This window comes from Pseudopodoces humilis, chromosome 9 (assembly GCF_049639895.1).
Source record: "Pseudopodoces humilis isolate 2021_Gansu_Grassland_sample_001 chromosome 9, ASM4963989v1, whole genome shotgun sequence".
Lineage (NCBI taxonomy): Eukaryota > Metazoa > Chordata > Aves > Passeriformes > Paridae > Pseudopodoces > Pseudopodoces humilis.
The window spans coordinates 28,087,944-28,114,415 of record NC_142208.1 but is presented as its reverse complement, the minus strand read 5'-3'; the positions used below and the strand labels follow the sequence as shown (position 1 = coordinate 28,114,415).

General features: G+C 42.2%; 2 protein-coding genes across 5 annotated transcripts in view; one reads left to right on the top strand and one right to left on the bottom strand.

Moving 5' to 3' along the window:
- Positions 1-1,520, top strand: part of NRAP (nebulin related anchoring protein) — a 48,047-nt gene extending 46,527 nt beyond the window's left edge. For both annotated transcript variants that reach the window (XM_014250260.2, XM_014250259.2), the window contains one exon: positions 1,105-1,520. In XM_014250260.2, the coding sequence (XP_014105735.2) occupies positions 1,105-1,206 (102 nt within the window). In that variant the 3' untranslated portion in view covers positions 1,207-1,520. The remainder of the gene's footprint in view (positions 1-1,104) is intronic.
- Positions 591-24,326, bottom strand: HABP2 (hyaluronan binding protein 2). 3 transcript variants are annotated; one of them, XM_014250262.2, is made up of 14 exons: positions 24,187-24,326; positions 15,957-15,993; positions 10,857-10,982; positions 9,664-9,771; positions 9,160-9,276; positions 8,703-8,822; positions 7,880-8,051; positions 7,359-7,447; positions 6,998-7,229; positions 5,979-6,121; positions 5,498-5,632; positions 3,841-3,986; positions 2,753-2,953; positions 591-1,193 (listed from the first exon to the last, which is right to left on the bottom strand). In XM_014250262.2, the coding sequence occupies exons 1-13, from the start codon at positions 24,253-24,255 to the stop codon at positions 2,777-2,779; spliced, it is 1,671 nt and encodes a 556-aa protein (XP_014105737.2). In that variant the 5' UTR covers positions 24,256-24,326; the 3' UTR covers positions 591-1,193; positions 2,753-2,776. The 3 variants fall into 3 exon arrangements, with proteins under 3 accessions (XP_014105737.2, XP_014105738.2, XP_087916086.1); XM_014250263.2 differs by having other exon boundaries at positions 10,878-10,982; XM_088059960.1 differs by lacking the exon at positions 591-1,193 and adding an exon at positions 1,332-1,576.
- Positions 24,327-26,472: the final 2,146 nt, after the last annotated feature.

Sequence of the window (26,472 nt, the reverse complement as noted above, 5' to 3'; positions counted from 1 at the left end):
ATGCTCCCTGGAGTCTACAGTTCTCCCTATTATCTGAACAGGATATGTGTGCTTCCCTCATGAAACTTTGTGCCTTAGTGTACATCTGAATTTGAAGGAACCACTAAAGGGCATTCACCAGTGTCAGCAGTGTCGTGTCAGGATGTGTTTTCCCCAACTTGTGGATGATGTCAGATCTCCAAGTATCCCAGTACCTCTGAGGAAAGCAGAAGCAGAGGTAGAAGGGACTCCCTATGCAACTCCCATTCCCTTTTCCTAATTTTATCAGGATCCATGTGTTGCCATGTAATTCCGTGTTCCATGTAATCTCCACTGGCAGCCGTATTGACGGGCTGAATGTAGGTTCCTAACAGCTTAGTTTGTGCTGTGGAATGCTTTCTGCAAAGGGGCAATGCTCCAGCCTCCTCTGCCTCTGTCCAGCTCAAGGTTAAAGATATTTCAAGCAGGGATCTTCCAGGCCTTCTTTCTGCCTGCCTCCACAGGAATGAATCCCAGTCTACAGCCCCTCTTCACAAGAGAGCAAAAGTCCATGCAGGAATCTCATAGCCCTTACAGTTAAGAAGCATTCAGCCACAATAAAGGAGAAGCACTTCAAATACTTTGATTATTTAATTGTTAACTTTGGTAAGAAGTCAAGCAATAATCCAGACCAAGAGGAACAGTACATGTCCATGATTTACATTCCCATCTGAAGTTACTCAGGAAATAAGTGAAAACTATGGTTGGGTAAGGGAGGCAATGGGAACTGTAGGTAATATCTTCAGTCAAAGGTGTGATAATGGTCCCAGGGAAACCTACAGGTGTGCAATCCATCTGCAATTCAGGTGTTTGCTGTTTCCTTTTTATTTAGGGTTCAAAATAGAAACTAGGACTTGAGCACATTCAGTCCTTTGGTATGTGAGGTATCTAACTTACATGAACAGGTCCATTTTTGCACTTCTCCACAGCAGAAATTCATTCAGTGCAGAACAGTGATCTAGATTTTCCTCATAATTTTTGCCAGCTGTGTAATTTTGAATATGAAAATATTGTTATAGAATAATAGTTAAAACCCTCCCCTATCCACTGGCTGGTTTCACAATTTTTTTGGGTATGATTTTACAGGACCAGTTGGAGACAGAAGGATCTCAGCAAGTCGGAGTCAACCCTGATGCTTCAGAAATTCTTCAAGTCAAGAGAAGGCAAATGCAGCTCTACCAGAAGTAAACAGAAACATGACATAGCATAAATAGATTTTCACCTTGTCCTGCAAATTCTGTAGCTTTTCCAGTTTTCTGGGAAACATAATAGATGGCATTTAAGAATTTTTGTTTTAACAAGCAACCAAAACATTGCAATTTATAACTGATCATTTTATTTTTGTGTGGATACTTTGTGATTTACCACTGAATATATTACAGATTCTGCTATTTATTTAAAGCTGTAAATGAAATTAGTACTAGATGACTGGCAGGCTCAGCTTTGTACTACAGATGGTAGAATATGAAATAATTTGTAATGAATAAATCAGGTGACTCTTATTCCATGTTTGAATTTTTGGAGATTTTTATGTTCCTGGAATATTGGCACCATTGACCTAAGAGAGTACAAAAGCACAATTCAGGTGGTTTAAGAGATGAACGAGTCAAAGGCCAGTGGGAGAAAAGTTATCACTGACTTGCCAAAGGCAGGTCTTCTAGCAGACATCAGGGAATCTTCTAGACTATCAGGACATTCTAGACTATTCAGGCCACAATTAGTTCTTCAGTTTTTTTCAAATCTTCTAAAGTGAAAAATCAGAATTGCTCTTTGCAATGGGGGTAACTATTGACAGATTAGGCAGCTGCTTAGAGAAGGTTGTAAACCCTGGAATTCAAGTGAGAGTGACATTGCTACTTTGAGAAATTGACTCTTCAAAAACAAATCTATTCTTTATATCCTGATTTAATAGCAATCCCTTGTTTTTCAAGTTTCTGTGCAGAATCATTGGGCAAAGTTAACTCGATCTGACAGGTACATCTTATGAGAACTCTCAAATTATCCAATGGCTTTAGACAGATTTTTTTAGCAGCTTTTAGTCCTACTATGTCTCACTGGTTAAGCACATATAAACCATTGTAGATCTGGAGCATAACATGTAATTATTCTCTAGTCAGGAATAAAGTAGATAATTCTAGTACTGAAGGTTTGTTTGGTTTTTCAATCTGAAATGCATCACTAATTAAATTTGTAGTTATTTATGTACGAAAGGGCTTTTAAAAATAATTGTCCTGCCTGATCCTCCCTCCTCAGGAAATTCCAATTGCTGCAATCTTGTAAACTCAGCCACATGGCGATTCTTATGTGTGTGAAAAATGGTACTGGCTTTAAGAGCACAAATCAATAGCTTTGAGGTGTCAGGGTCCAATGAGTGCAGAAAAAACACATCTTAGACAGGAGTGTGAGGGGAAGAGGAAATGTCTGGCAGCAGCTGAGCTGGGAGAATTTTCATGGCTTGAAAAGCAGATCTAGAAACATGGTATCAGGGCCTTTGACTTGTTTGGGGAAGAAATGGAGTATCTTTGCTTTCTGATCTGTTTAGCTACAAAACGTGGGTTTATTTCAAAGCCCACAATAGAAAAACTGTCACTGACATTCTAACTAACACTCTTAAGGCTATTTTCAAGATGATGATGAAGGATGCCCCATGTAGGCCATGAGAAAATATCAGTAATATTTTTGGTCAGAGATGAGGCATTTAGAGTATTAAAAATAGTAAAACTCTCAATCTTACCATTTGTCATTCCAAAGCTCTCTCCTAATGACGTGACCTTGATGAAGACTGAATTACATCTTTAATCCAGCCGGCAAATTTTGTCACCTGGGTATAAACTCCTGGCTTGTTTTTTAACCCACATCCATCACCCCAGCTCACAAGGCCATATGTGTAGTAGGAGCCATTTTCTACACATGTCAGTGGGCCTCCAGAGTCTCCCTGATGAAGGAAAACACACATGTTCAAAATATGAAGCAAAATAGCAACTAAGGTCAGAATGCTTCTCTCTCATCACAAGACTTTGAAGCTATAATGGTGTTTTTCCCCTAACAGATGTACCATCAGATGCTGCTTAGCCCCTAAGTAGACTTACAGTTCTGTGACCAAATGATACCAAACTTTTTGGATGTAAGTTTTAGGTTTTTTTTCCAGTCTGTGACATAAATCTGACAAGGTCACATGAAATTTCTGAGTTGGGAAAGTGTCAGGAATTTAGAGTCTGAACTCAGAAAGATAAAGATGTGATCCCTGGCATAAATGAAAACTTAAGCTGTCTCTCACTCCTCAAAATAGTCTTATTCTGAGTTGCTTGGTCTCTTTTTTTTTTTGCTTTTTTATGATATATTGTTGAAAATATGATTTACTGTGGTAATTTTCACCTTAGGAAGTGTTGTTCAAACTGTTTCCTTTCAACAGTGTAAGTATAAACTTGTTTCACATTTTTGTTAGCTGTAATGAAAAGAAACATCAATACTGATTCCCTGCAAGTCTTAGCTCTGGTAGTGAGAATCAGATTTGAATTGGCACTCAAGGCAGAGGCCATGAAAAAACTGAGGAAAAAAGGAGTGAGTGTTCAGGTTACTATGACAAACTGCCTCAGAAGCCAAGCTTTCCAGGCTGGTCTCTTGATTCCACAGATCTGCCTGTGGGTGACAGGGGTGATATCAGCTCTAAGGATGTACAACTCAAAGTATACTGCAGAAAGGCTGTTGAAATACACTGAAGTGAGAGCAGATACATATGCAGCACATTGCCAAAGCTCTGCACAGCCTGATTCTTTAAACATAAAAATTAGCATTCAAATACAGAAAAGGTAACAGACAGACCTCACAAGAATCGATTCCGGGTTTCCGAAGTTTTCCTGCACAAAACATGCTATCATCCAGTGTGTTATCATGTAGTTTGGGTTCATTGCATTTCCTCTGCGAAATCAACTTTACATTGGCGTCTAACAGCTGATGGGATTGGTCATCTATGGGATGTGCACCAAAAAAATGGAGTCACTTTCTTCCCATCCCTGTTACATACTGTCTTCAAAATACGATCTTGCTTTGCAGACAGATGGGACGGGGGAAGAGCAGGGGGGATGCAAGTGCTAGCCTGGGAAGGAAATAACTATCTGGCTGAAATTATAAGTTTCCAACGATTTGGATCTGAAGTTTCACTCAGGACAGAGTTGTTGCCCAAATAAAAGTGAAGTCACGTGTTCAGAACTTGGTTCCAATCAGCTCTCTCTGTGTAATCCTGCTTTTCCAAGGTGCTGGTTGTCTGCAGCTCCCGGAGGTCCCCATGGGACTTTGAGCTGCTCAGCACTTCCCAGACTACTGGTACTATTAGATGCTTTAGCATGCAAGCTAATGAAACAGATGAAAACTGAAAATCATACAATATTTAAGGGCAATGATTAATTACAGTGAATCTAAAGACATAACGTGACATCTAAAGGCAATAGCCTTAGTTTCAAAGTACTACATCTGTAGATAATTAAAGGTGGTTTATAAGTTTGGTTCTGCTTGAGTTTCAGGAAATATTCCATTTCTGCAGTGATTTCCTGAAATGCTAATAATAGTTCTGCTCAAAGGAGGAGCCATCTAGTTCGAACACGTAGAGAGTACTTGATATTCTTTTTTGGGGGGAAAAACCCATAAAATCCCCCTTAGCCTTTTTAAGGGAGACTTTTTATTTGGAAATTTAAAAAAAAACGTCCATTAAATTCTGTTGGTGCATTCTGATCAAATGAACACAATTGTCTTGTGGACTTCAGTGGGAGTTATATCATAAGGGAGAATTCAGTCCTGTGCATCATATCAGGCTGTATCAGTAACAAAGCACCAGGACACCTACTGCAGCCTCAGTGACAGGTTTTCCTTCTGCTTCACAACAACACATCAAACAGAACATGAGAAAATGCATTTTTCAGAAAATCACCATTATCTTTTTTTAAGCATAATAATTTCTCCCCTTAGGAGTTACCGTGGGCAAGAAAGGTTTTTGGATAGAGCTGGTTGAACTTGAAAAGCTTGGGATTTTTTTTTTTTTATTTTTCAGTACATCTGAAGGTCCAGATGCTGCTTCTGAAATGCTTTATCTGACCCAATGGGCTGGAAAAGCATGTGAAAATTCCTGTCTTTCTTGGTCCTGTCTTGAAACACACAAGCTATACAATAGCCTCTCTTGATACTTCCTTGCTTCTGCAACTGGCTTCAGATGAAACCATGACATGGAGGGTCAGATGGCTGGCAAAAAAAGGCATCATGCATCAGACATCTTATCAGAACTCTGACAGGTTTGGTTGGTTTAGGAGCTAGAGATTTCTGCTAATGAGTAATTTGCATGGCATGTCCTAGCTGACCTTATTTTTGAATTCCATGTCTTGGTTTCACTAGTGCCTAGGTCCTCATTTGGGTCTGGCAATGACTACTGAAAGTAGCAGCCCACCTTGCCACTGGAGTACCCACCAAAACCCAGTTAGCCCACAAATACCTGTCTCTGTCTGGCCCCATCCAGATATGAAGCAGGAAGTCCCAGCAGGAAGGAAGAAGTCAGGGACACATGCTATTTTCACATACTTTGTTTCCACTGCACAGTAACCATCAACAGGCTGCAGTTTAAGTAGTGCTGGAGAGGAGATAAACATTAACAAAAAGTATTTGGAGCTAATTTTGATCCCTAACCATTGTTAGCAGTGTGTGTGCAGCCCCATGCAAAGCAGCATGAAACCAACATTCCATTTTCCCCACCGTGCTGGATCTGTTCCCATTGTTTGACTCCTCCTGAGCGGTGACTTCTGCCTGCCCATCACAATTTACATCCCAAGATTCAAATGGGTCTAGATCACAATTTGGCAGGATTATTTCCAGAGCATAGTCTCAAAGAAAATTTTACATTGACTTTAGTAGCGGAAAAGCACTTCAAACAACAAAGGTTATAGGTGAACCACGTGAGTATCAAATAAAGGATTTACCAATATCATTGTATAGGATACCACCCTTCTCTCTGTATTCGCCATGTAAAATTATTTGCACTGCATCAAATATTTGCTCATGGCGCTCTTTCTTCTTGAGGTTTTGCTTTCCAAGGGCTACTTGGATCTTAGTTTCTGGGTTTCTGGGGGAAAAAAAAAAAAGACATTAATATACTGACATTTCTTTATCAGTGGTGGTGAAAACCTGCACTTTTAGTAACAAGAAGTCAAGATATTTCTTCCTGTCATAAAACTTGTCCAGAAGATTTCCTAAAATCATTATAGGAAGGCTTAGACAGGAATGCAGTGGTGCTGGAAAATACATGTGCTCTTAACTTGTAGCAATCATGAAATAAAGTGATTTAAAGCTGCATGTACATGCATTTTAGGGCAGAGTAGCAGTGTGCACACAGTCTATTACTGTGGCAGTGATGACGAGTGGCAGCTCATGTAGCCATGGGAATAGAGCTGCTTGCCATTTTCTGAGAATATTTAAAATCATCTGTGTTGAAATTATTCCCAGTGTGTAATTTACTTGTTTCCTAGGGTGGTGGTTTCCAACTGATTCAATGCAATTGTTGGAGGAAATGTAATATTCTAAGCTAGCTGACACAGAAAAAAAATAAAGCTAAGAGGATATTTTGACTGTTTTGAAGAACTTAATTCTGATGTAATGTGCAATGTTGTTTATGGCATCCCAATATCCCCTGAGTTTTTCATAGAGTTCTTTTACATATTCCAAAATCTTGCTACTTTCCTCCTTTTTTTCCTCTCACCCAACTTCTTTAGCTCATTTTATTAGAGTGGAGCCTAAGTTTGTCATTTCAGCAGGCATCATTTTCAAGTATATAAACAGTTTTATGTATGTGTTCATTTCTCTTTCAGTCCATATATATTTTCCTTTCAATTTGACTCCTGGCAGTCATTTTGATTGCAAATAATTTCGATACCAAGCTGCCTTTACTAACCATCCTGATTTTTATACATTTATCTACCCTAATGATAGGACATGCACCTACTCAAGGCAGTGTGCAGCAGTAAGAACCCAGCACGATTTAATTAGCACTCCACCACAGAAATGTTCATTCCCATTTGGAGTCTGTCTCTGTAGAGATGCCATCCAGGGATGTTTTCCAGCTGTAGCCTTGGATCCACCATAGATCTTCTTGACTGTCCTATGAACTTCAGGTTGTCCACATATTTGGAATATTTCAGGGGGGTCTGTAGGGGGTTCTGTTGGGGTCTCTTCAGCTGCATTGGAAGAGACAGCAGATGTATAATGCAGAGTTAATATCAGACTGGAAGAGTTAAGAAACAGGGAGTCACCTGCTGCGCTAGACAGCCTACAGGCTGTCAAATCACTTGCTTCTAATTCTTTACCTGAGCAGGGTGAAACATCACAATATTCCCACTCTATTTCCTCATTTTTTCTGATGTAGCACCAGGGTCTTTCATCCTCATCAGGATTCCTGAGGGGAACAGTTGAGAGAATCAGCAAGTGGGAATGGGGAAATCTCCATGAAACCAGTGGAGAAGCTGAGGATTCTTAGAAAGAAGCCACATGCTCCCATATAGGAGATGAACTTCCAAAGATAATATTTCATAAGATTTGACAAAGAAGATACCTGAGCAAGGAATAAAATACTGCCATATTACTATTCCCATACCTATCTTTGCCATAAGAAAAAAGTGGGATTGGTTCAAAACAAAGAGGGCAGCCTCTGGAAGCCTCACATCAGCATGGTTAGAGAAGACATCTGTAACATCCTGGTGCTTTATGGGCAGGCAGTGTCTAGAAAGATGTAAGATCTTAAGACCATCAGTTTCTCAAATTCATGAGCAGTTTGTCCTCAGGGATCTCTTTGATACAGAGCTCTACAGCTGCTTCTTCAAAATATTACCTGCAGAAGTTGTGATCACCAATGCCATATGAGTCAGCATCCTCCATAAAGGCATTAAAAGGTTGGTCCAAGAGATGGTGGGAATTCCAGTGCAGGCAGGTCCTGCCATTTTCTGCTTGGTTCATTCTTCCTCTATATGTAGAGGAGTCCTCTTCATAACAATCATATGGTCCTGTAGAAAAACAATGCTCATATGAAAATGACTTTTGTGTTGCTTCTTGCTCAAAGTGGTTCCTCTTTCAAATACAGAAAAAGGACTCTTCCTTATCCTACATTTATTTTATGGAGGATCAGAAGAACCTACTGGGCCAAGTAGTTATGTTCCTTATTGTACACAGGCCAGAAATTAGAGTAATGTTCAAACATCTGTCCACCTTCTAGACTGATTGATTTCAAATTCCACCCATCAGAAGCAGTCCCCTCAACCTGGGGAGTCACAAGCAACTGGGCAGGCATCTTTACTACATCAGATTTTGAATGTTTAAGGTAAACTCAACATTTCTTCCCTTTGTGACATGTGTGACCTCTGGGAAATGTACACACACTTATTGTATACCAGTGGGACCTTGCGAAAGCACACTTAGGAAACAGCAAGATGGGAACTGTTTCAAGTCCCTCTTCCAGCAGTGGCTGCAGAAGTCAGCCTCTTCCTCTGACCCACTCTCCAAGGAGGCTGCTGTCCCGGTGTAGTCAGGTTCTTGGAGCAGTGACAGAAAGTCACCTAGGATGCTACAGGAATAGCATCAGGTAGTCTGGCTGCAAGGGGAAGCCAGCCCTCTGCTGTCTGGAGGTTCACCCCTCCCCCTGCAGAGCTGAGACGTACCGATCTCGCAGAATCTCCCTCTGAACTGTTCAGGGCACTTGCAGGTGAATTTTGATCTGTATCTGTTTCGAATGCAGGTGCCTCCATTTTTGCAAGGGTTTGGACTGCACTGTTTGGATGCTGTCAATGTGGAAAACACAGAAGAGCCCTGTCAATGTGCTGATCCCTACACAGCCACTCGCATGCCCAGTGGAAACTGGGGAGACCTCCCACTCAGCCTGTTGGCTTTGAATTCTCATGAAATCTTGTAAAATGCATATCTCTGGGGGTTTTACCAGTGACTGAACCACTTGATTTGCACCACCCTGCAAATCAAGCATAGCTCAGCAGTATCCAGGCCCAGGGATGGGAGCTGCAGCATGTCTAGGGCAGGATCACCCTCTGCAGTAGGTGATTTCCCACTGCAGACTGGCCATGGTGCTGTCCCCACCCAATTTGTGCCCAGCTGAGTGCTCACCATGCTGACAGGAGGGTTTCTTGTAGGGAGGCTTGCAGCTGCACTTGAAATAGGGTGGGGTTAATATAATCAGGCAGTCACCAAAGTGGCAGTTCTTCTCCAGACACGTGTCCTCCACTGTAGAAAATACACATAAAGTACATCATCAGCATTTGTGTGTGCATAAGAGGGTCCTTGCAGGGATCGTGGGCAGATGCATTCCCTTGACACTCCAAGGGTGCTTTCATTTGGCAGATGTGGACTTGGGATCTCACTTCTTGTTCACAGTATCTATGGCAAAAAAGCATCTCCCCACTGCCCACCTTGCAGGGCACTCTCTGCACTCTTGAAATTTATTTTACTGGATACTCTTTAGGCAGACTTTGGCCTAGACGATGTCCTAAGAACTATGGACATGACTGCTGTGTCAAGTGCTGTCAGAACACTCAGCTCAGCAAACAGTGGGTTTATAAAGTTGCAACAGTAGCCAAAATTAGGAGTGTATGTTAGCAGAAGAGCCATTACCTTTATCACATGTAGCCCCACCGTATGGTGCGGGGCAGTGACAGCTGAAGTCACTTCCTTTGGCCTCACACGTACCACCATTCTTGCAGGGGTTGGGGAAGCATGAGTCTGCAGAGGTAAGGATGGAGATCATTCAGCTTCTCAACCTTCATCACCCGCTTTTTCTTCTTGCATTTTGTGGTTGCAGGAGTCTGTCTTCCTGGGCACAGCATCCTGTGTAACAAGTGCTGGGCTTATCTCAGCACCCACAGGAGCAGTATGAGTTGCTGCAGAGTTTATTCCAAGCTGAAGTGGCTCAAAGCTTTGGGTCTAGAGGTCCTCTAGTCCCCTTGCCCTGTTACAGAGTTGTAATGAGGCGAGTGTCTCCCTTTGATCAGAGATAGATTTGCCTCTGTGGCATTGCCTTTGGTTGTCTGCCATCATGCACTGAATCTGCAGTGATGTGGATTTGGCCTTGTCCTGTTTGGAACACAGCATTAAATCTCCCCTGGAAAAGCCATCCACTGCCATTAGACTCTACCATAACCCTGGGTGGCTGTTGCCTCAAGGGAGCTGACACCTGCTGAAAGTCATTCATGTGCTGCTCCTTACACTGTGCTCAACATCTCCACTGCAGTCCAGGCTGCCAGGAGCAATTGGTACTGGAGACAGCCAAGAGTCAGCTCTGCTTGCTTTGTACCAGGGGATAACTCAGGAATGTTACAGGCAACTTCCCTGCCCTTCCTTTTGAGTCCCCTGGGCAATCTCAAGGATCCTTTCCTGTTCTCCTGAAGTTTGGCAAAACAAAAAAAGAAAAGGAAATGAAACCCCTGCAACTGATAAAAGAAGAAAAAAAATAAAAAAGAAACCTGCTATACATTTGGTTCCTAGCATAAATACAGAACATATATCCCATGAAAAACAGCAATTACATCTTACAGTGTCTATAGACAAATAAGCCTGTGCTTTTTTTTGTAGTAGCAATCAGAAATGTTCTGCATGATCAGAATCCATCCTGTGAAACCTGGAGATAAAACACAGGATCCTTACAAGAGAAATACAAAGAAGAACACTGCAAATGATCCTCCTAACTCATTCCTTTGATGCAGGCATTTTGAGAGCAGGCTGGCAGCCAGGCCTGCCACGCTCATGCTTCAAGCACAGGGTTGGGATTTTACCCCTTCCTTGCCTTTCTGCCCACCCCTGAGAGGTACCTTTCATGACAAAGAAGTCACCTAAAGATGTCTCGAACCAGCTAATTTCCTCCGAGAGCTCCTGCTGGAGTTTGGTGTCCTGCTCTGGTTCTATATAGTAGTAGTTCTCATAGTCATCAGCCTCATCTGCAGGGAAGGATGAGAAGAGAGTGAAAGAACAGAGGAATTAAAACTGGAAGGAGACAAGTTATGAAAGAAGTTATTCCTGAGATGGACAGTACATTTCCCTTTCAGTTTATTTGGGATGTCAGTGGGTTTAGGGACCATCTTGAGGACCAAAGATGCTGTTCAACTCTTCCTTGGCATAGGCAGAGCTCACCTAGTGCTCAGCATGGCCACCCTGAGCACAGCTGGCTCCAGTGGTGCATCCCCTCGAGGGTGGCACTGGGGCTCTGGCTGCCTAGCTGACTCCTGTAGGGACAGCCAGGATGCCCCAGAGGGGATGCAGGCCAGGGCTCCCCAGCAAAAGGCACAAGGAGCCCCCCAGACAGGGTAGATGCTGAGGCTGGTACCAGCACAAAAAGAGATTCAGGTTCCTATAGGAAGAAAGGATTTTCTTTGTACAGCAGCTTTGCTGACCACTTTGCTGCAGGATGAGGCAGGGCCCTCCGCAGCACAGGGGCCCCTCTGTGTGCGGGGACACAGAATCCCATCTCGAGAGCAATTGCGGGGAACAGAGGCACCTGCAGGACTTTGTGACTTCTCACCCACACAACAGCCTTCGAGGAGCAAGGGTCCAGCCCTGCAGACACGTGCTGAGGAGCCCAGCCCTGCCTGTGCCGGCCCGCGGCCTACAGGAGCCAGTGCCTCACGGAGCCCGCAGGGAGCGTGGCTTCGCCAGCCATGCCAGGGGTTGTTTGCTTAAAGTGGACTGGCAGCTCCTTGCACAGGTACAACTCTTGCCAGTGGAAGCCACTCCAGTGTTTCAAAGACAAACTATGGTAATGAGCAAAGCTAAGCTACGTACAGAGACATTTTATAAAGCTCTCCTCTAGGGCTGGGCTGATGGCCCCATGGATAATGCTCTGCCTTGAACTGATTATCAACTGCATTATCTTAGTTTTCTCTCCTCATTCATTCACTTGCAGCCTTTATCTTTATTCTTTCTTTGCTTTTGAAAAAAGAAAGAAATTCCACGTTTGTACAATGGGTGTTTTATATTTCATATTAAAATAGAACCGTCTTTTTTTCCTTTTTTTTTTTTACATGCCAACTGTAGTTTCTCACAAAAAAAAAAAAATAGAGTAAAGTTTCACCTCATTTATTGCTATGTCAAGTCAAGACTCCTTTTCCTCAGCTCATTATTTCCACAGGAGCCGAGTCTCGACTATGTGCAAGTGTTGCAGAAGTATACGCCTTGCTGAGGAACAGAAGGATCTTGCTGAAAGATAAGGACATTGTCTACACTGAACAAAATTAAATTTAATGTGATGTAGTTAAGGAAGAAAAACAAAAAGGAAGTTTTGCCTGAAATGCATCCTCCAAGTTCACTTTGTTGGAGAGAAGATTTTGCAAACGACTTGAGGTTGAGGGAACTGACTGAAGTAGTCTGACTTTGTATCCCCTGTTTATTTTCAGAATCCTAGAGGGGCATGCTGGCTTTTATTCCACAGATACTCTCTGAAGGATAGGGTATTCCTTTTTATGAAAAATATACCTGCTAAAAGTTATGAAGGATGAACAGGGAAGTGATGGCTGCGAAAGGCGGACTGCAAATATGCCAACATGCTTTACAGAGGCTGGTGAGGATTCTTCTGAAGCAACAGAGGAAAAATAAATGCCCTGAATGAGTGCAAATTGCTAAGCCATTGTGGAATCATCTACTCTGGTTTTTAAACAGACTGCTTAGTGTGTGCTGTTTAAAATGATGCTACTGTCACTTGATTTTTATTTGGCATGATTTCTCAGCAACAGATTAATCATTTATTAAGAACACTTATATAATTACTTGACATGTTATGAACTATTTTTAAGTTCAGCTCTTCTGCAAACAAGATGGCCAAGAGGTAATTTGCATTTTGCAAGACATGCTTCTGGTGGCTCTGAGAGGTTTGCAGGCACAATCTCCCATGTGCACCGAAGGGGCAGTTTTGGGGGGGCTATTGCACACCCGAGGCCAGTTTGGAGCCCAGCAGCCCTCAAAGAGGGCAACTTCAGGTAACCAGGGCTGAGGTAAAGCAGGAAATCCTGAGAAATCTCAAGGGCTGGCAATTACCATTTCAAGAAATTTAATTGCCAAGGCATGGAGTTAAGTGTGCATGTGGAAAGAGCTCAGAAGACATCAGCAAACTCTATTGGGTACCCTGTCCCCCATGTGGATATGGGAGACAGGAAGCTGAGGTTACTGGCCAGGAGACCAGTCAAGGTGATGTAAGAGTGCAACAGATCTGAGAAATGACCAGCATCCCTGCTTTTCCCATTCATTCCCTCTTCATGAAACTGAGAAACAGATACAGCTCCTACAGGTCACATGAGTGATGTTTCCCATCTCCCAGCTATTCCATGTCATCTCCAGCTGCATGAAGCAGTGAAAAACAAAGACCAGAAAACTCTCACTGGGGCATATGATATCAAACTAAAAGATGTCTTCATATTTATCACTGTTTTGACACTAAATAACTATTTGGCTTCCACATCTCTTATTTAAGAAGTGCTCCCATTCCCATTTTTTAAATTATTCATAACAAGGCCTAGGTTTAGTAAAGCAAAAACAACACTTTTTTATCTGAGCACATAATTAAAGCACAAAGTCTGATACACTGGTTGATTTAAACATATTACTAAATCAGAGTGTTCGTTCTTTGTAAGTGCTGGAAAACCTTAACATGCTTAAAAAAAGCAGTGATCTGACATTTGTCACTGAAATGTGACTATTACATGAAATTAAATTAGACATCCTGCATGCAAATTTTCAAAGAATAACTTTCCCCTGTGTAGTACAAAAAATCCCCCCATAATTGATAGACAGAGATTGACTTTTAAAGCTTCAAATCAGCTTTGAGGTCTGGGTGATCTTTTAAACTGCACAAGCTTTCATCTGCAGTTTTTCACATTGCCAAGAGCTGTCAATCAAGCAATGGATTTCTGATCAATATCCCCTTGTTCATTAGCTTACACTGGCTCTCTGTTACGGAGAGAACAGATACCCCAATGCCGACAGTCACACTGTTTTCAAAACCTTTCCTGGATCAAGTGATGACTAATGTTCCAAGTGGGAAAGTGATGCATTAGGATGCCATCGGGTGACCTGAATTGCGAGGTAACTTTGTTGGACTGCAGTTGTCAAGATGAGTGATGTGCAGAGTTAAAGCCTATTGCCAACACACATCAAGAGTGCCAGAAAGTACCCAGCATTTATTCAAGCTCTCTGATCCTCTGGAGACTGACTGAAATCTGGCCTAATTTAAGCAGGATGAGTTTTCCTACCACCCCCTTAAATACTTTTTGTCCCCAGCTCTGAGATTATTGCAGTGTTATTTTTATGAGGCTGAAATCCTGACTGTATTTTAAATAATGAGATATTCCCCATTTACTTCTGCAGAGATGAGACCTCACAGTATTTCTTCCCTTCCAAGCGGGCTGTGGCTGGGAGTAGCTGCAGCTTCAGAAGGAAGGGAGACCAGCTAACAACAAAGCCAGAAAGCCTTTCAAATAGTTTTGTGGCTGTTACTTAAAAGCAGTTTTGCAGCACTTTTTTCCTTAGAGGGATGGATGCGGGGTGAAGGGGAATCGTGATGGCTGAAGGAGTGGAGACTTTAAGGGGGATGGGGAGTAGGAGATTATAGGAACAGTGGAGGGACAGATGTAAAGACCATATACCATAAGGCAGGAAATGAATTAAGAAATTGTGAAAGGGGTAAGCCATCAAAAGGCAGATCAACCAGTTTGCCCACCAGCACAAGGCTGTGTAAACAGGTGTGTAAACCCTGAATCAAGTGCAAGACTGTGGCCAAATATTGGCAGAACCCAAATACTGAGCTCAGACACAAAAATGATTTGGAAATTTGTTTTCTACACACAAGTTGTTAGGGCAGCAGTATTGATTTGGGCACTGCTGTATGAGCGACAAGATTTCTGGTTTGACCTGAAAGCCCAAATACCACTGGAATGAACAGGACACCAGGTGAATAATGAGTTCATACTAAAGTCCACCTTATTCTTTTGCGGGAAAATGAGCAAAATTATTGTAATATATCATTAAATACACATTATAAACTCAGGTCTAAGAGTCATTGAAATCAAGAAAAGAAAGAGCAGGGCTTACCTGCAAAACTACTAAACATCAATAAAACCATAATCTTCTACATGGACCATGTAGGCTGTGAAAGGAATACAAATCCTCACACATCCTACACATCCTCACACAATATTCATCACAGCTTTTCCCTTATCAACATCTTAATGTGACGCAGCCTTTAACGATTTTTTACTTGCATGGGCTTGTTTTTGAATATTCTAGCACTTGGGACAAAGCCTTGCAGATATAAGTTCTACAGTTTAGTTGCATGGTGCAAGGGAAAATCTGCCTTCATTTATTTGACCTCTAGTTTTCATCCCCAGCTAGGCTCTTTGCTTATCCTTCTGTGAGGTTTGCAGCCCAGCACCATGACCTCTCCTCCAGACCATGGCCCACTGTGTCCCCCACGGGTCCCCAAAGCACATGAAGGCGGAGAGTGGCAGAAAAGTCCTGGCTAGGAACAGAATTGAGAGTTCCAGGTGTGGTCCAGGAGAACCCTGTGATCAGATTTACATTGGTACTGCTGTGGCACCTCTGTTTATGGCTCCAGTATGTCAGACACATTCCTGCTGGGACATGATGCAGCGTTGTCTCCTGCACTGACACAGCACACATGGAGGTCCGAAAGCACTCACCACATTACTTGTCCAAAGTCAGACTTTCTACTATATCATAGGCCATAGTTTAAACTCAGCAAGGTTCTCCATGAAGTTAATACAATTCAGCACAAATTAATTCAGTTAACTAATTCAGTTAACTAATTTAATTTATTCATTAACTGATTCAGCCACAATGAAGTACATTGCCAGTCTTTCAGTTTTGTGGCAGGCAGAAGCTGAAATGAAGAAACTGAAACCACTTACCTTTCATCATGTTGGCCCAGAAGGAAAAATGGGAGGCCTGCATGAGATAATAAAGGTCAGAGAGTCATTTTCTGGCAAAAACAAAAGCCAGCATAGAGCTTTGCTTACAGTACAAAGATTCTGTTTGCCCCTAGTGCTGGACATCCAGATAAGCTCCCACTTTGGAGCTAACTAACCTAGATTTTAAGAGCTCTTTGAAAAGAGAACAAATTGTCAACAGGCCATGGGAGCAGTCTGGATTTTCTGAGCATACAGCCTAAGTTGCTAGGCTGGTCTGATTTGGGGAAAACCTGACCTGAAGGAGTTGTCTCTTTGTTTATAGGTGATGGCACTCTGGCTATCTGTCCAGCTTCTCAGAGATGCTGACAGAGGCCACGCTCCAGCTGGCTGCTAAAGCCAGAGGCTGGGAGATGCCTATGCACAGCAGAGTGCAGCATGGCCCAGAACCTTACACCTGGTGCACCCTGTGGAACCTGGACCCCTGAGCTGGAAGGCTGTTAACAATCTTTGGATGTAGGAGAATATTTCTGGCACTCCCCAGGAGGAAATGCCACGTGTCCCACCTCCAACGTGGGGCTCCAGCCTTTCCTGTTTGGCTCATGATCAAGGGCAAGCAACAAAAGGGAACAGAGGAAGACAGAAAACAGTTCTTATCCTTTGAAGAGTGTGAGCGAGGTTTGTCTGAAAGGGAAGGCACTGACTCTACACCAGGGCGCATCCCCAGTGTGACAATTTCTGTTTGCTTTCCCTCTTGCTCTAAATCCCAGCTGAGAACAGGATTACCCGCCTGCAGTGAGGATACACATGCTAACAGTGGGTGTAAAGGAGATTTGAAGATGCTATTCTTCATCCCTCACATAATTTAGGGAATAAAATGTATTTCCAAACAATTTAACACACATACAAATAAAGACAGCATATATACACACGCAATTATTATGTGCACCTATGCATTGCTACAGATACAATTAACTGTAAATATATGCCCTGTTTACTCACACATTATATATAGAAGAAAGACATTCTCAGATAACGCTGGTTGAGACTAAGTACAAATGAATCAGAAGCAATGAATAAGAAACAGGACAAAATAAAAAGCACAGAATTCACATTTGTGAATATTATCTGGAATATATAAATGAGCTTTTGCTTCAGGCATGTTTGCGTCCCTCTTGTGTTTGAGCCAGGGAGAACAGACACTCCAGTTCTCCCCTTCCCCACTGACTTTAATGAGAGCAATGTCCCCTGAACCGCTCAGCAGAGCCCTTTCCCAGGTGCATTTGAGTGAGCCACACACATACAGAACTAAATCCTTTGCAGCTGGAAGGACACACATCCTCACACAATTGCCCCTCCTGAATGAGTGCGGAGATGATGGTAAATGAGAAGGCTGTAAAAGCTCTGTCCTTGGTGTATATGTTTCTTGAGTGCAGGTACAGCATTCGTCAGATCCTTTGCCAGACCCCAGCAGAGACTATATAAAGCAAAGGTCTAATTGCTCCATTTACAATTAGTGGTAGTGTTCATCCATAAACACAGACCAAAACATTCTCTGCAAATGTACTCCTTTCTTTTGGAGAAACAGATTAAACAAAGAACAAGGAAGCAGCACTGGGAGCAGGATGATGCAAGAAACATTTCATCTCATTCTCCAGCTCTCTGTGCTGCCCTTTTGTGGTGTTTGCCTTATGGACTGGAAAGGGTTTGGGTCTGAAAGGTTTGACTTAGTGGGTTTGCCCCTGCACTTGGGGCAGCCCTTGGCACCCCAGGGAATGCCCGAGGGTTTCAGCCCAGACTGAGGTGCACCAGGCTGTTCTGTACCTCAGTTTCCCCAGCTGTAGGGTGGAGATGACAGTCTCACAATGCTCATACCCCAAGGAAATAGGAAAGATGAGAGATGCAGCATTCTGCTACATTACTTTCTCTCCCAGGTTATCAAACTGCCACTCTGTCCAAACATGAGTAGAGCTGACCACAAAAAGGCAGGTACCCTAAACTCCCCCTTGCAATAAAGTGGTGCCCTCAGCAATGTGCAGGTCTACAGTATCATCCTTCAGAGCAGGCAATGGCTTCGTGGCTGGTGAGTGAGTCCCAGATTTTGATTCCTGCTTTTGGATGAAAGCCTCTGTCTGCTGCCACAGTATAAATATTACTGGGAACAAAAGCTTCTGGAGCACCCAGCATAGAGAGCCCAGGAGTTAAATGCAATCTTTACTGTAAGGCTCCTGTATCTCCTTTTGTGCTGCAGCTCTCCCTCGTGTGCCTGTCACAAGCTGCAGCAGCAGAACCACAGGGGACAAAACCTCTGGTAGAGCTGACTTCTCAGCATGGAGGGTTTTCTCCTCTGTCCTCAGGTCCCCTGGACTACTCACCAGACCGCACTGGTTTTGAAGCATTTTCACCCCTGCTAGGAAGCAGAGGGCCAAATTTTAGCTTTTTGACTCATGGAATGAATCTTTCTATGGTGGTGTGCAGCAGAGGAGGAGGAAGAGCTCACTCCTTCCCTCCTGTGTGCTGGAGCTCTCCCCATCATCCCTTCCAGGAGAGGATGCGGGATGCAGGATGCTGGATGTGGGATGCAGGATGTGGGATGCAGGAGGTGGGATGCAGGAGGTGGGATGCAGGAGGTGGGATGCAGGATGTTAGACATGGGTACAGAAGAAGGATATCAGGAGGGGTGCAGAGGGTGGGGGGTCCAGGAGGGGGCTGCAGGAGGGAGCGCAGGCAGGGGCAGGGGAGGCAGGGCCTCCCGCCTGCAGTGCCGTATTGCTAGTGGCCAGCAGAGGAGGATCTTGTCCTTCCGACGAGGTGCAACACTGAGCCCAACGAGGAGCAGGATTTGAACAAAAGGAAGGGGGGCGGGGGGAGAAGAAATTAGGCTGTGGGGTTGGTTTCACCAAACTCCTTCTCCTTGCTGCAGCTCGACACCGATACTTTGTGTGCTCTCTCACAAGGGAATAAAATCACTGGATTCTGTTCATAGCAGTTCTGCAGCAATGAGGGACAGAGCTGGAAGAATTTGCAGAGAGCAATCTTAAATTTTATTACTTCAGGCTCATAAAAAAGAAACCCTGCCAAATAAAAGATAAAAGAAATAAGAAAATAAAAGCTAGGAGGGACATTCTACATGAGTACCAGTGTACCACTGACTATGGAGCCAGCTACATCTATAGGGCTCCTAGAAAAAAATTATGAAATTCAAAATATCCAAATTTCACCTGACCTTAGTTGTGTTTTGTCACTGTAATGATTAGCACTTCACTAAAACTTAATTCCTCCAAAGAACCTTCAAAATTTTGCTAAATAGATTTTGTAATGATATTAAACATTGCAGATACATGATGCACTCAATTTTTTAATTTCAACTCCTTCAGAAAGAGAGACTAATGAAATGTAATAGATTTCAAACAGGAATGACAGAACCATGAGCTTTCTTTATCTCAGGGTGGAATCCTATGGCTCTTTATCAGACAAAAATGTCCAGTTAATCTGTAGCAATTCTTTCTGAATAAACCCAGGAAGATCTGACCCCAGATTCAAGGGAAATTATTTACAACTGCCAAGGGCATTTGCATCTGATCCGTTTATTGTGTCTTGGGTGCATTGCTACCTCTTACTACAATAAAAATGAATCACTAAAACACAAAAGCAGGTGGAGAAAGAGAGCAAAAAGGTGACAGCCCAGGGTTATGTTGTGAATTTACATGTGTGCAAAACAGACTTCCAGAGAAAACAGTGTAATTACTCAAGCTTGCATGACGGAGTAGCAGGAAAGATTAAAATTAGCTCTATAGATACACACACACCGCAACAAAGCACTACAGGAATTTCAGTATTAAACTGTATTGGTAGGAATTGGCTTATTCACTCAAGTGCATTAAGTCCTGCAAATTCTCCTGCAACTTGAAGTGGCCTCTGAGCAGAAAAACAAAGAGTATGCTTTCATTTGTTCATCTGTGCAGTCACAGCTTTGCAGCCAAGAAGGCGGTGGGATGGGGTTGAACTGGAGAATGAAGATGGATATTTGATCAACTTCCATCCACAAGTGACACAAGCCATGAAGGAGCCATGAGGGCAGACACAGCTACTGCCTTCTCATAGTGAACCCCTTGATCCTGCTGACAGCTCTCAGTAGGAACCTTTGTCTGGGCTGCTTGCCAAAGGAGGAGGGAATCGACAGTTCTGATGCTCTTACAATCGGCCAGATTTTTGCCTGCAACCATCTTGGGTAGTGACAGTCTTTGAACTTCAAGGGTAAGTGGCTTTTCCAGCAATGACATTGTGTTTCTCAGCCAAGGCCATGGTTGCAGTATAATGAAAGAAGGGCATATTATCATCTGGAGCACACATGCAACACATGTTGTGTTTTTAGCTTGGGAAAACATTGTCTGAAAGGATTCCACCAAAACCTCTGAGTTCTTCACTTCTCTGCTGACAAGACATCTCCTGTCTCTACACTGAACTGCAATTTGTTCACCAGAGTAAATGATGTGTTCCTTATCAACCAGTCCCAGAGTACCCAGAGAAGTTCACACTTAAATCTTTATTTTGCTGATTATTTAGTGGTGAACCTTTCCCATGGTAGCTCCTGATACAAAACCCACAGGGATCCAGGAAAAAAAGCAAGATCCTTCAGAGGTACTGCTGAGACCATCTTGGTCCTCTGCTCAGGAGCTACCTGCTCCTGTTTTCTAAGAAATCAAAGTTTCCAAATTAATCTTTGCTCTGTAAGAGGTGGCCTGGCAGCAGCTGGGTGTTTTTAAAGCTCACTGGTGGCTGAAATGTGCTCATGCTCCCAGGTGGAAAATGGGGTCAGCCTTGGATGCCGCAGCACAGGGAAGGTACAAAACATGTTTCAGGCTGCCGGAGCCAGCTAGTCACACTAACACGAGTGCCTGTGCTATCAAACGCTCCTGTAGCCAGTACTGGGAATGCAGGTTATACTGCTAGACTTAAAGCTTATGCAAAGTCATTAAGTCCCTTTAGTTCCAGGGGATATCAACCTGCACGCTGCAGGGCATAAGCTGATTGCCTTCGGGGGTCAGTGAGGAACGCTTCCCTCTCTGAGAGCACGGTGCAAAATTAGCTGGGGGCGCTCCCAGGGCTTTGTTGCTTTCCTGCTGCATCAGGCAAATTTAGGCGAGCACTGTGGCAGGGCATTACACCTGATGGGCCACAAATCCAGGCGGGCTTGGCAGCATTTGCTTCTCTTCGCAGCGATCGGTGCGCAGCACAGCGGAGCGTGAAGCCCCGGTGTGCGTGGTGCAGCCCTGCGGTGACAGTGAGGGAGCAGAAGTGGGAGTTTACAACAGCAATGGATCCATTGGGGTTTAGAAAAAGATGTCAGACAGAGGCAACTTTGGTACACCCTAAAATGTTGGACTCCAAGCACCTGAGGCAAGGAAGGACCTGAACTGATGGCAACAGTATCCTGCTTGCTGTGGGCCAAGAGGGAGATAGGCCCTTATGATAAGGGTTTCTTTTTTGCAATTGTTTGATTTTAATGTGATACTTCTAACCTTCCCGTTCCATTACTAAGTGCACTTGGTTACTGGATTGGGCAAGGCTTTCCATCACAACTAAGTGGACATCAATTTTCTAAAGTTCCAAAGTATCCAGTGAAGAGCCACCTCTGCTACCCTGACCCTTGCAAGTCTTCCTCCCTGCTGCTGGGGAAGTTGAGTTTGCAGCGATATCTGATACAAAGAAAAGGCCTGATCTGAACACCTGTAGATTTAAAAATAACTTTTTTTTCCTGTGAACATGTGCTGAATCACTTTAGAGCACTGTTAGGTGGGAGCTGCAGCCTGGTGTAGGGGAAGGGCTGTGACAGCACTGGAATGTTGTGGGATCCAACTTTCTATTGTCCTGTTCCAGATTTCTCTAGCCCAGCTCAGCACAGCATTTAAGCATATCATTTAAATCTGAGTGCATTCCAGAAAAACTGCTTCAGTACAAGTCTGGATAACTGAGGATATACAGCTCAGTTGCAGCAGTGTTCTTTGGCTTTCTCTTTGACTAATCAAAGAATATTTAGCAATACCTTGATGGCAGGCACATTTCTACTACAGTATCTTGCTAAGCAGAAGTGAAATGGAAAGTGGGGGAAAAGAAACCCAACCCAAGAAGACCTGCCATGTCTGAAGACAATCTTTGGTGCAGTTGTTCACACATGCTAAAGGACCAAATTCAGTGCTCACTGTGCAGCTTGATGCCTTTTAGGGAAATAGCTTGGATTCATGCAGATGGAATTAGTTTATTTTCAGGTAGTAAGAAAGAACTGAATGAAAATTTTTGTCTTAGGATTCTGCTCCAAACCTGCCAAATCTATGAATGTCCAAGTATTTTCTTGTTCTATTGTGACTGACTCAGCATTAACTACTGCTTAAACCCATGTTTGACTTCTGCTATATTTCACCAATCACCAATAATATTTTTAATCAGCTTATTACTTAAAAGAACTTCTAAAAGCAGATTCAGATAAAAATTATGAAGATCATTTGTTCTAGAACAGGATGAAAATAGGAATTTAAGGGTGTTTTCAGTGGTTTCAGCAAAATGCAACATCTATTATTTTTCATGCAAACTATTTCAGTGCAATGTTTTCTTCAGGACAAATCATTAAGACAAAAATATCATCTCATAATTTGTTTGTCATGCAATGGTCACATCATGGCAACTCATTTCCCTCTTTTTTTTTTTTTTCTGGGATCCATGCCAAGTGCTAAGCCAGAAAACCTTGCTATATTAATTATGAAGAAAAAGCATGTTTTATTAAAAACTAGCCTGCTGAATATTCTGTCGTGCTGCTTTTCAGTGACAGCAGAATTGCTTTTGCATTTTAGCAATGTTAATGAATTTTCAGGGGTGGAGGGAGATGTACTCTACATTTTCCATAGCAATTTTTAAGGCAAAGTCAGATTAGGACTGTCAAAGCATTGAATCAATCTAACACCTAGGACTAGTTAGAAAAAAATCTGGGCAAGACTTCATGTTGTCTAAGACTGGCACCACATCTTCCTAACTGAGCATGAATTAACACTGCCAGATTCATGATGAAATTATTTGTACTAGATGGTGATCCCACAAAGTCTGTACAACTGGCATTTAAGTACCCTAGAGCTGATCCCCTCAGTAAGATGCTACCTGTACTACTGGATCAGTTGTGACATGGCTCCTAACGCACTATTAATAATTACTCTGTTGGGTTGTGAAAATCACTGATCTCAAATTCTAGACTTCTTAAAAAAATCTATGCCCCATTAAACCCACTCATTATATATTTTTCCCAAATAATTCAAATTAAATAGGACAACATCTGAATTTTTGCAATGCATGTCAGCAAATATGAACCTGCACAAGTAGGAAAAGTCACTAAGAAAGCAGATGTTTAAAAGAACTTCAGATTCCTTCATGAGAAAGTCTACTTGATTGCTTGGAAGAACAAAAGAAATTTTTTTAAAAGTGACTTTTAACTTTCCTTTGATTACAAGTCATTCTTCCAGTCTTCTTTAAAGAGGAGATGAATAGATGTAGAAAAGTATATCAAGCTCTGCCAGAGCAGAGCTCTGGTCACCCCTAGCTGTGTTGAATATTTTGCCATTAACCTTCCTCCCACATTAGCGACAACCATAATTCAGTCATTCAAAACATGTGGGTGGGGGAATTTTTACCTTTTACAGAAGAGTTTGCAGGGCCTACCTGACCTGTTTAATCCGATATTTAGTCCATTCAGAATGAAGACTGGAAATTAGGAAGAAAGTAGTTACAGTGAGGGTGGTGAGTCACGGGCACAGGTTGCCCAGGGAGATGGTGGATGCCCCATCCATGGAAATACACATGGCCAGGCTGCATGGAGCTCTGAGCAACCTGGTCTAGTGGAAGATGTCCCTGTCCATGGCAAAGGGGATGATCTTTAAGGTGCCTTACAACCCAAAACATTCTACATTTTTAAGATGAGTTGCCCATGCTGCAGCCCAGGGTTTTGGGGCATTTCTTGGTGCCCAGGGCTAGGAGAAGGACCATGCTCCCCACCACAGACCACTGGGAGTGGTGTGGTCACTCAGTGTACCCAGAAGAACCATTCCTTGACTCTGTAGATGTCTGCTTCAAAAAAACCCCATGGGGCTTCCCTCTTATGTTGCATTAACTTGGTCGCTTCAGTGGCTTGAAATATAGATACAGCAGAGCTGGCACGTGGAAAAAAAAAGGAGAATAACAACATACTCACGCCCAAACATGTAGTTCCTAGGAGAATAACCAGTGGAAGAACCTGAAGTGTCAAAGCAATGTTAACCATCCTTGTTTTTTTCTTGAAATTTGCTTTTTCTTCTTGCCTATGTATTTTCAGACAAGCCACAATCTTTTGAGGTCGAGCTAATTCAGTGCAAATAATTAACCGTGCTTCAAATATTGTTTAATGTTCAACAGATTGCCTTGATCAAATAAATGCATCCTATCCAGATAATCACTGCATTGACAATTGGCAAATGTTTCAAATCAGTAAATAACAAGGATAGGAACAGTATAAATTAACAACAAAAACAAGCATTTACCTTATTATTATTAGAATAATCTTTCAACTACTATTTTAAATTGAAAAAAAACTATGAATCATACTTACTTCTCTCCCACCTGAAAACCAGTAAGATTGTTACATAATATATGATTTTTAAAAGTATCAAAGTATGTTATTTGATTATTTTCTAAATCTCAGACATGAATTAGAGTTCATGTTTTCAAGCTTTTTTCCACTAATGTGAGAACCAGTATTTATTTTTTTTTTAATAAAGAATCTAAATTCTTGAGTTACCTCTATTCTCCTGAGGCTGAAGCATTTGTAACAACAGTAGCAACTCAGGAAATCAGAATACTTCTGCAAGAATAAACACTCTCTGTGGAGGAAATGCTGACAAACTTTCTCTTAACAGATATTGTTTGTGTTGCATGTTACAAGAACAAATGGAGTGACCATTCTTTCTCTGAAACAGTTTAGAACCTGCAAAGGACGAAGGTGATAGAAATAGTGTCCACATGCTGAAATATGAGGAAGAAAACAGTGAAATCCCAAGGGCTTCAAAATTTCCCATCCTGAATGTGATTTTGTGGTGAAAAAGACTGTTGTGAGCACTTGATGTATAGTGATAGGTGTTGAAATTTAGATGCCAGAGAACCTTGTTTCTGGTGATTCCTTACCCTGGAGCACAAACATTCCTAAAGGAGATTTCATACACCAAAAAATACACAAAGAATTTTGGTATCCTGACTATTCCACATGTGCATACCTTAGGCAGGTGTCTACAAGTAACATGTGTTTGAGACAGTATGTTGGTGGCCAGCCACAAATACAAGTTTATGAAATTCCAGATTCTTTAACTAGTTAGGAAGACAGCAAGATAAAAGGAGTTAGATAACACGACTTTATGTAATGTGTCCTTGAGTAAGCTGATTTGCACTGAATTTTAATAGAGCTCTGATTCATCAAATCTCAAACAGAATTAAGGTATGGACTGGATCCTAATAACATCATGCTTTATATCCATGAAAGATAAATTAAAGGATGCAAAACTGCTATTGACAAACATTGATTATATGTACTTTGATGGACTTTGAAGTTGTGCCAGATGCGTCTTGTCAGCCTCCGAAGTTTTCTTTTAAATCTCATTGCATAAGGCTTTTACTTTTTAATTATTTTTCCCCTCAGCCTCTTTGATCAAGAAAAAATGTAGATCATATTTGTGTGATGCTATTTCCTATGCATTTTATTTAGATATGCCCTTGTGCACAGCTCATGATATGTAAAAAAATGTTACATGGCACCTAGTGATCTTACCCTGCTATCCTGGGTGCTATTTAATACTCAATTGACCTTCTTGAGCTGCTGAGTGAAATTGTGCCATGTGCAGAGAGCTAGCACAATGCTCATGGTCCTTTTATACCACAAAAATCTATATAATTTGATGCAAGATAGAATATTGCTGGTGTAGTGCAGGACTTAAATATAGGTGTTCTTGTTTTTTTGGGAATTGACTATTCCCTGCATCTCCAAGCCCATCTTAGTGATCATGGTTTGCACATCAGACATGAAGTATTTCTCCATGACAATTTAGGTGTCTTCCAACAATAAACATGGAGGAAAAGAAAAAGATAAAAACCATCAAATCCTTTTAAATTGAGAATAAATAGATGAAAACAAAAGTTTGGAGTACTGGATCAGGACTGTGGTGGGTTGGGGGTTTTCTGCTTCACTATTGATATTGCCTTGAACAAATCATTTCTCTCAGTACTCCATCATTCCCATCACAAGAGTGTAGCTAGTAACTTCTCAATTTTCACTATGTCCTGTCTGTTTAGATCATAAACTCTTCTAGCTCACTATTTTTTCCTGTATTAATGAGCAGCTCCAGGCAAAAGGCATGCCCTGTCCTAGCTGTGATTTCTACAAAGGAAGGAAAAAATAACCTAAAAGACTGTAGTCTCAAATGATTTATTTGGAATTAGTACTGATTATTATACT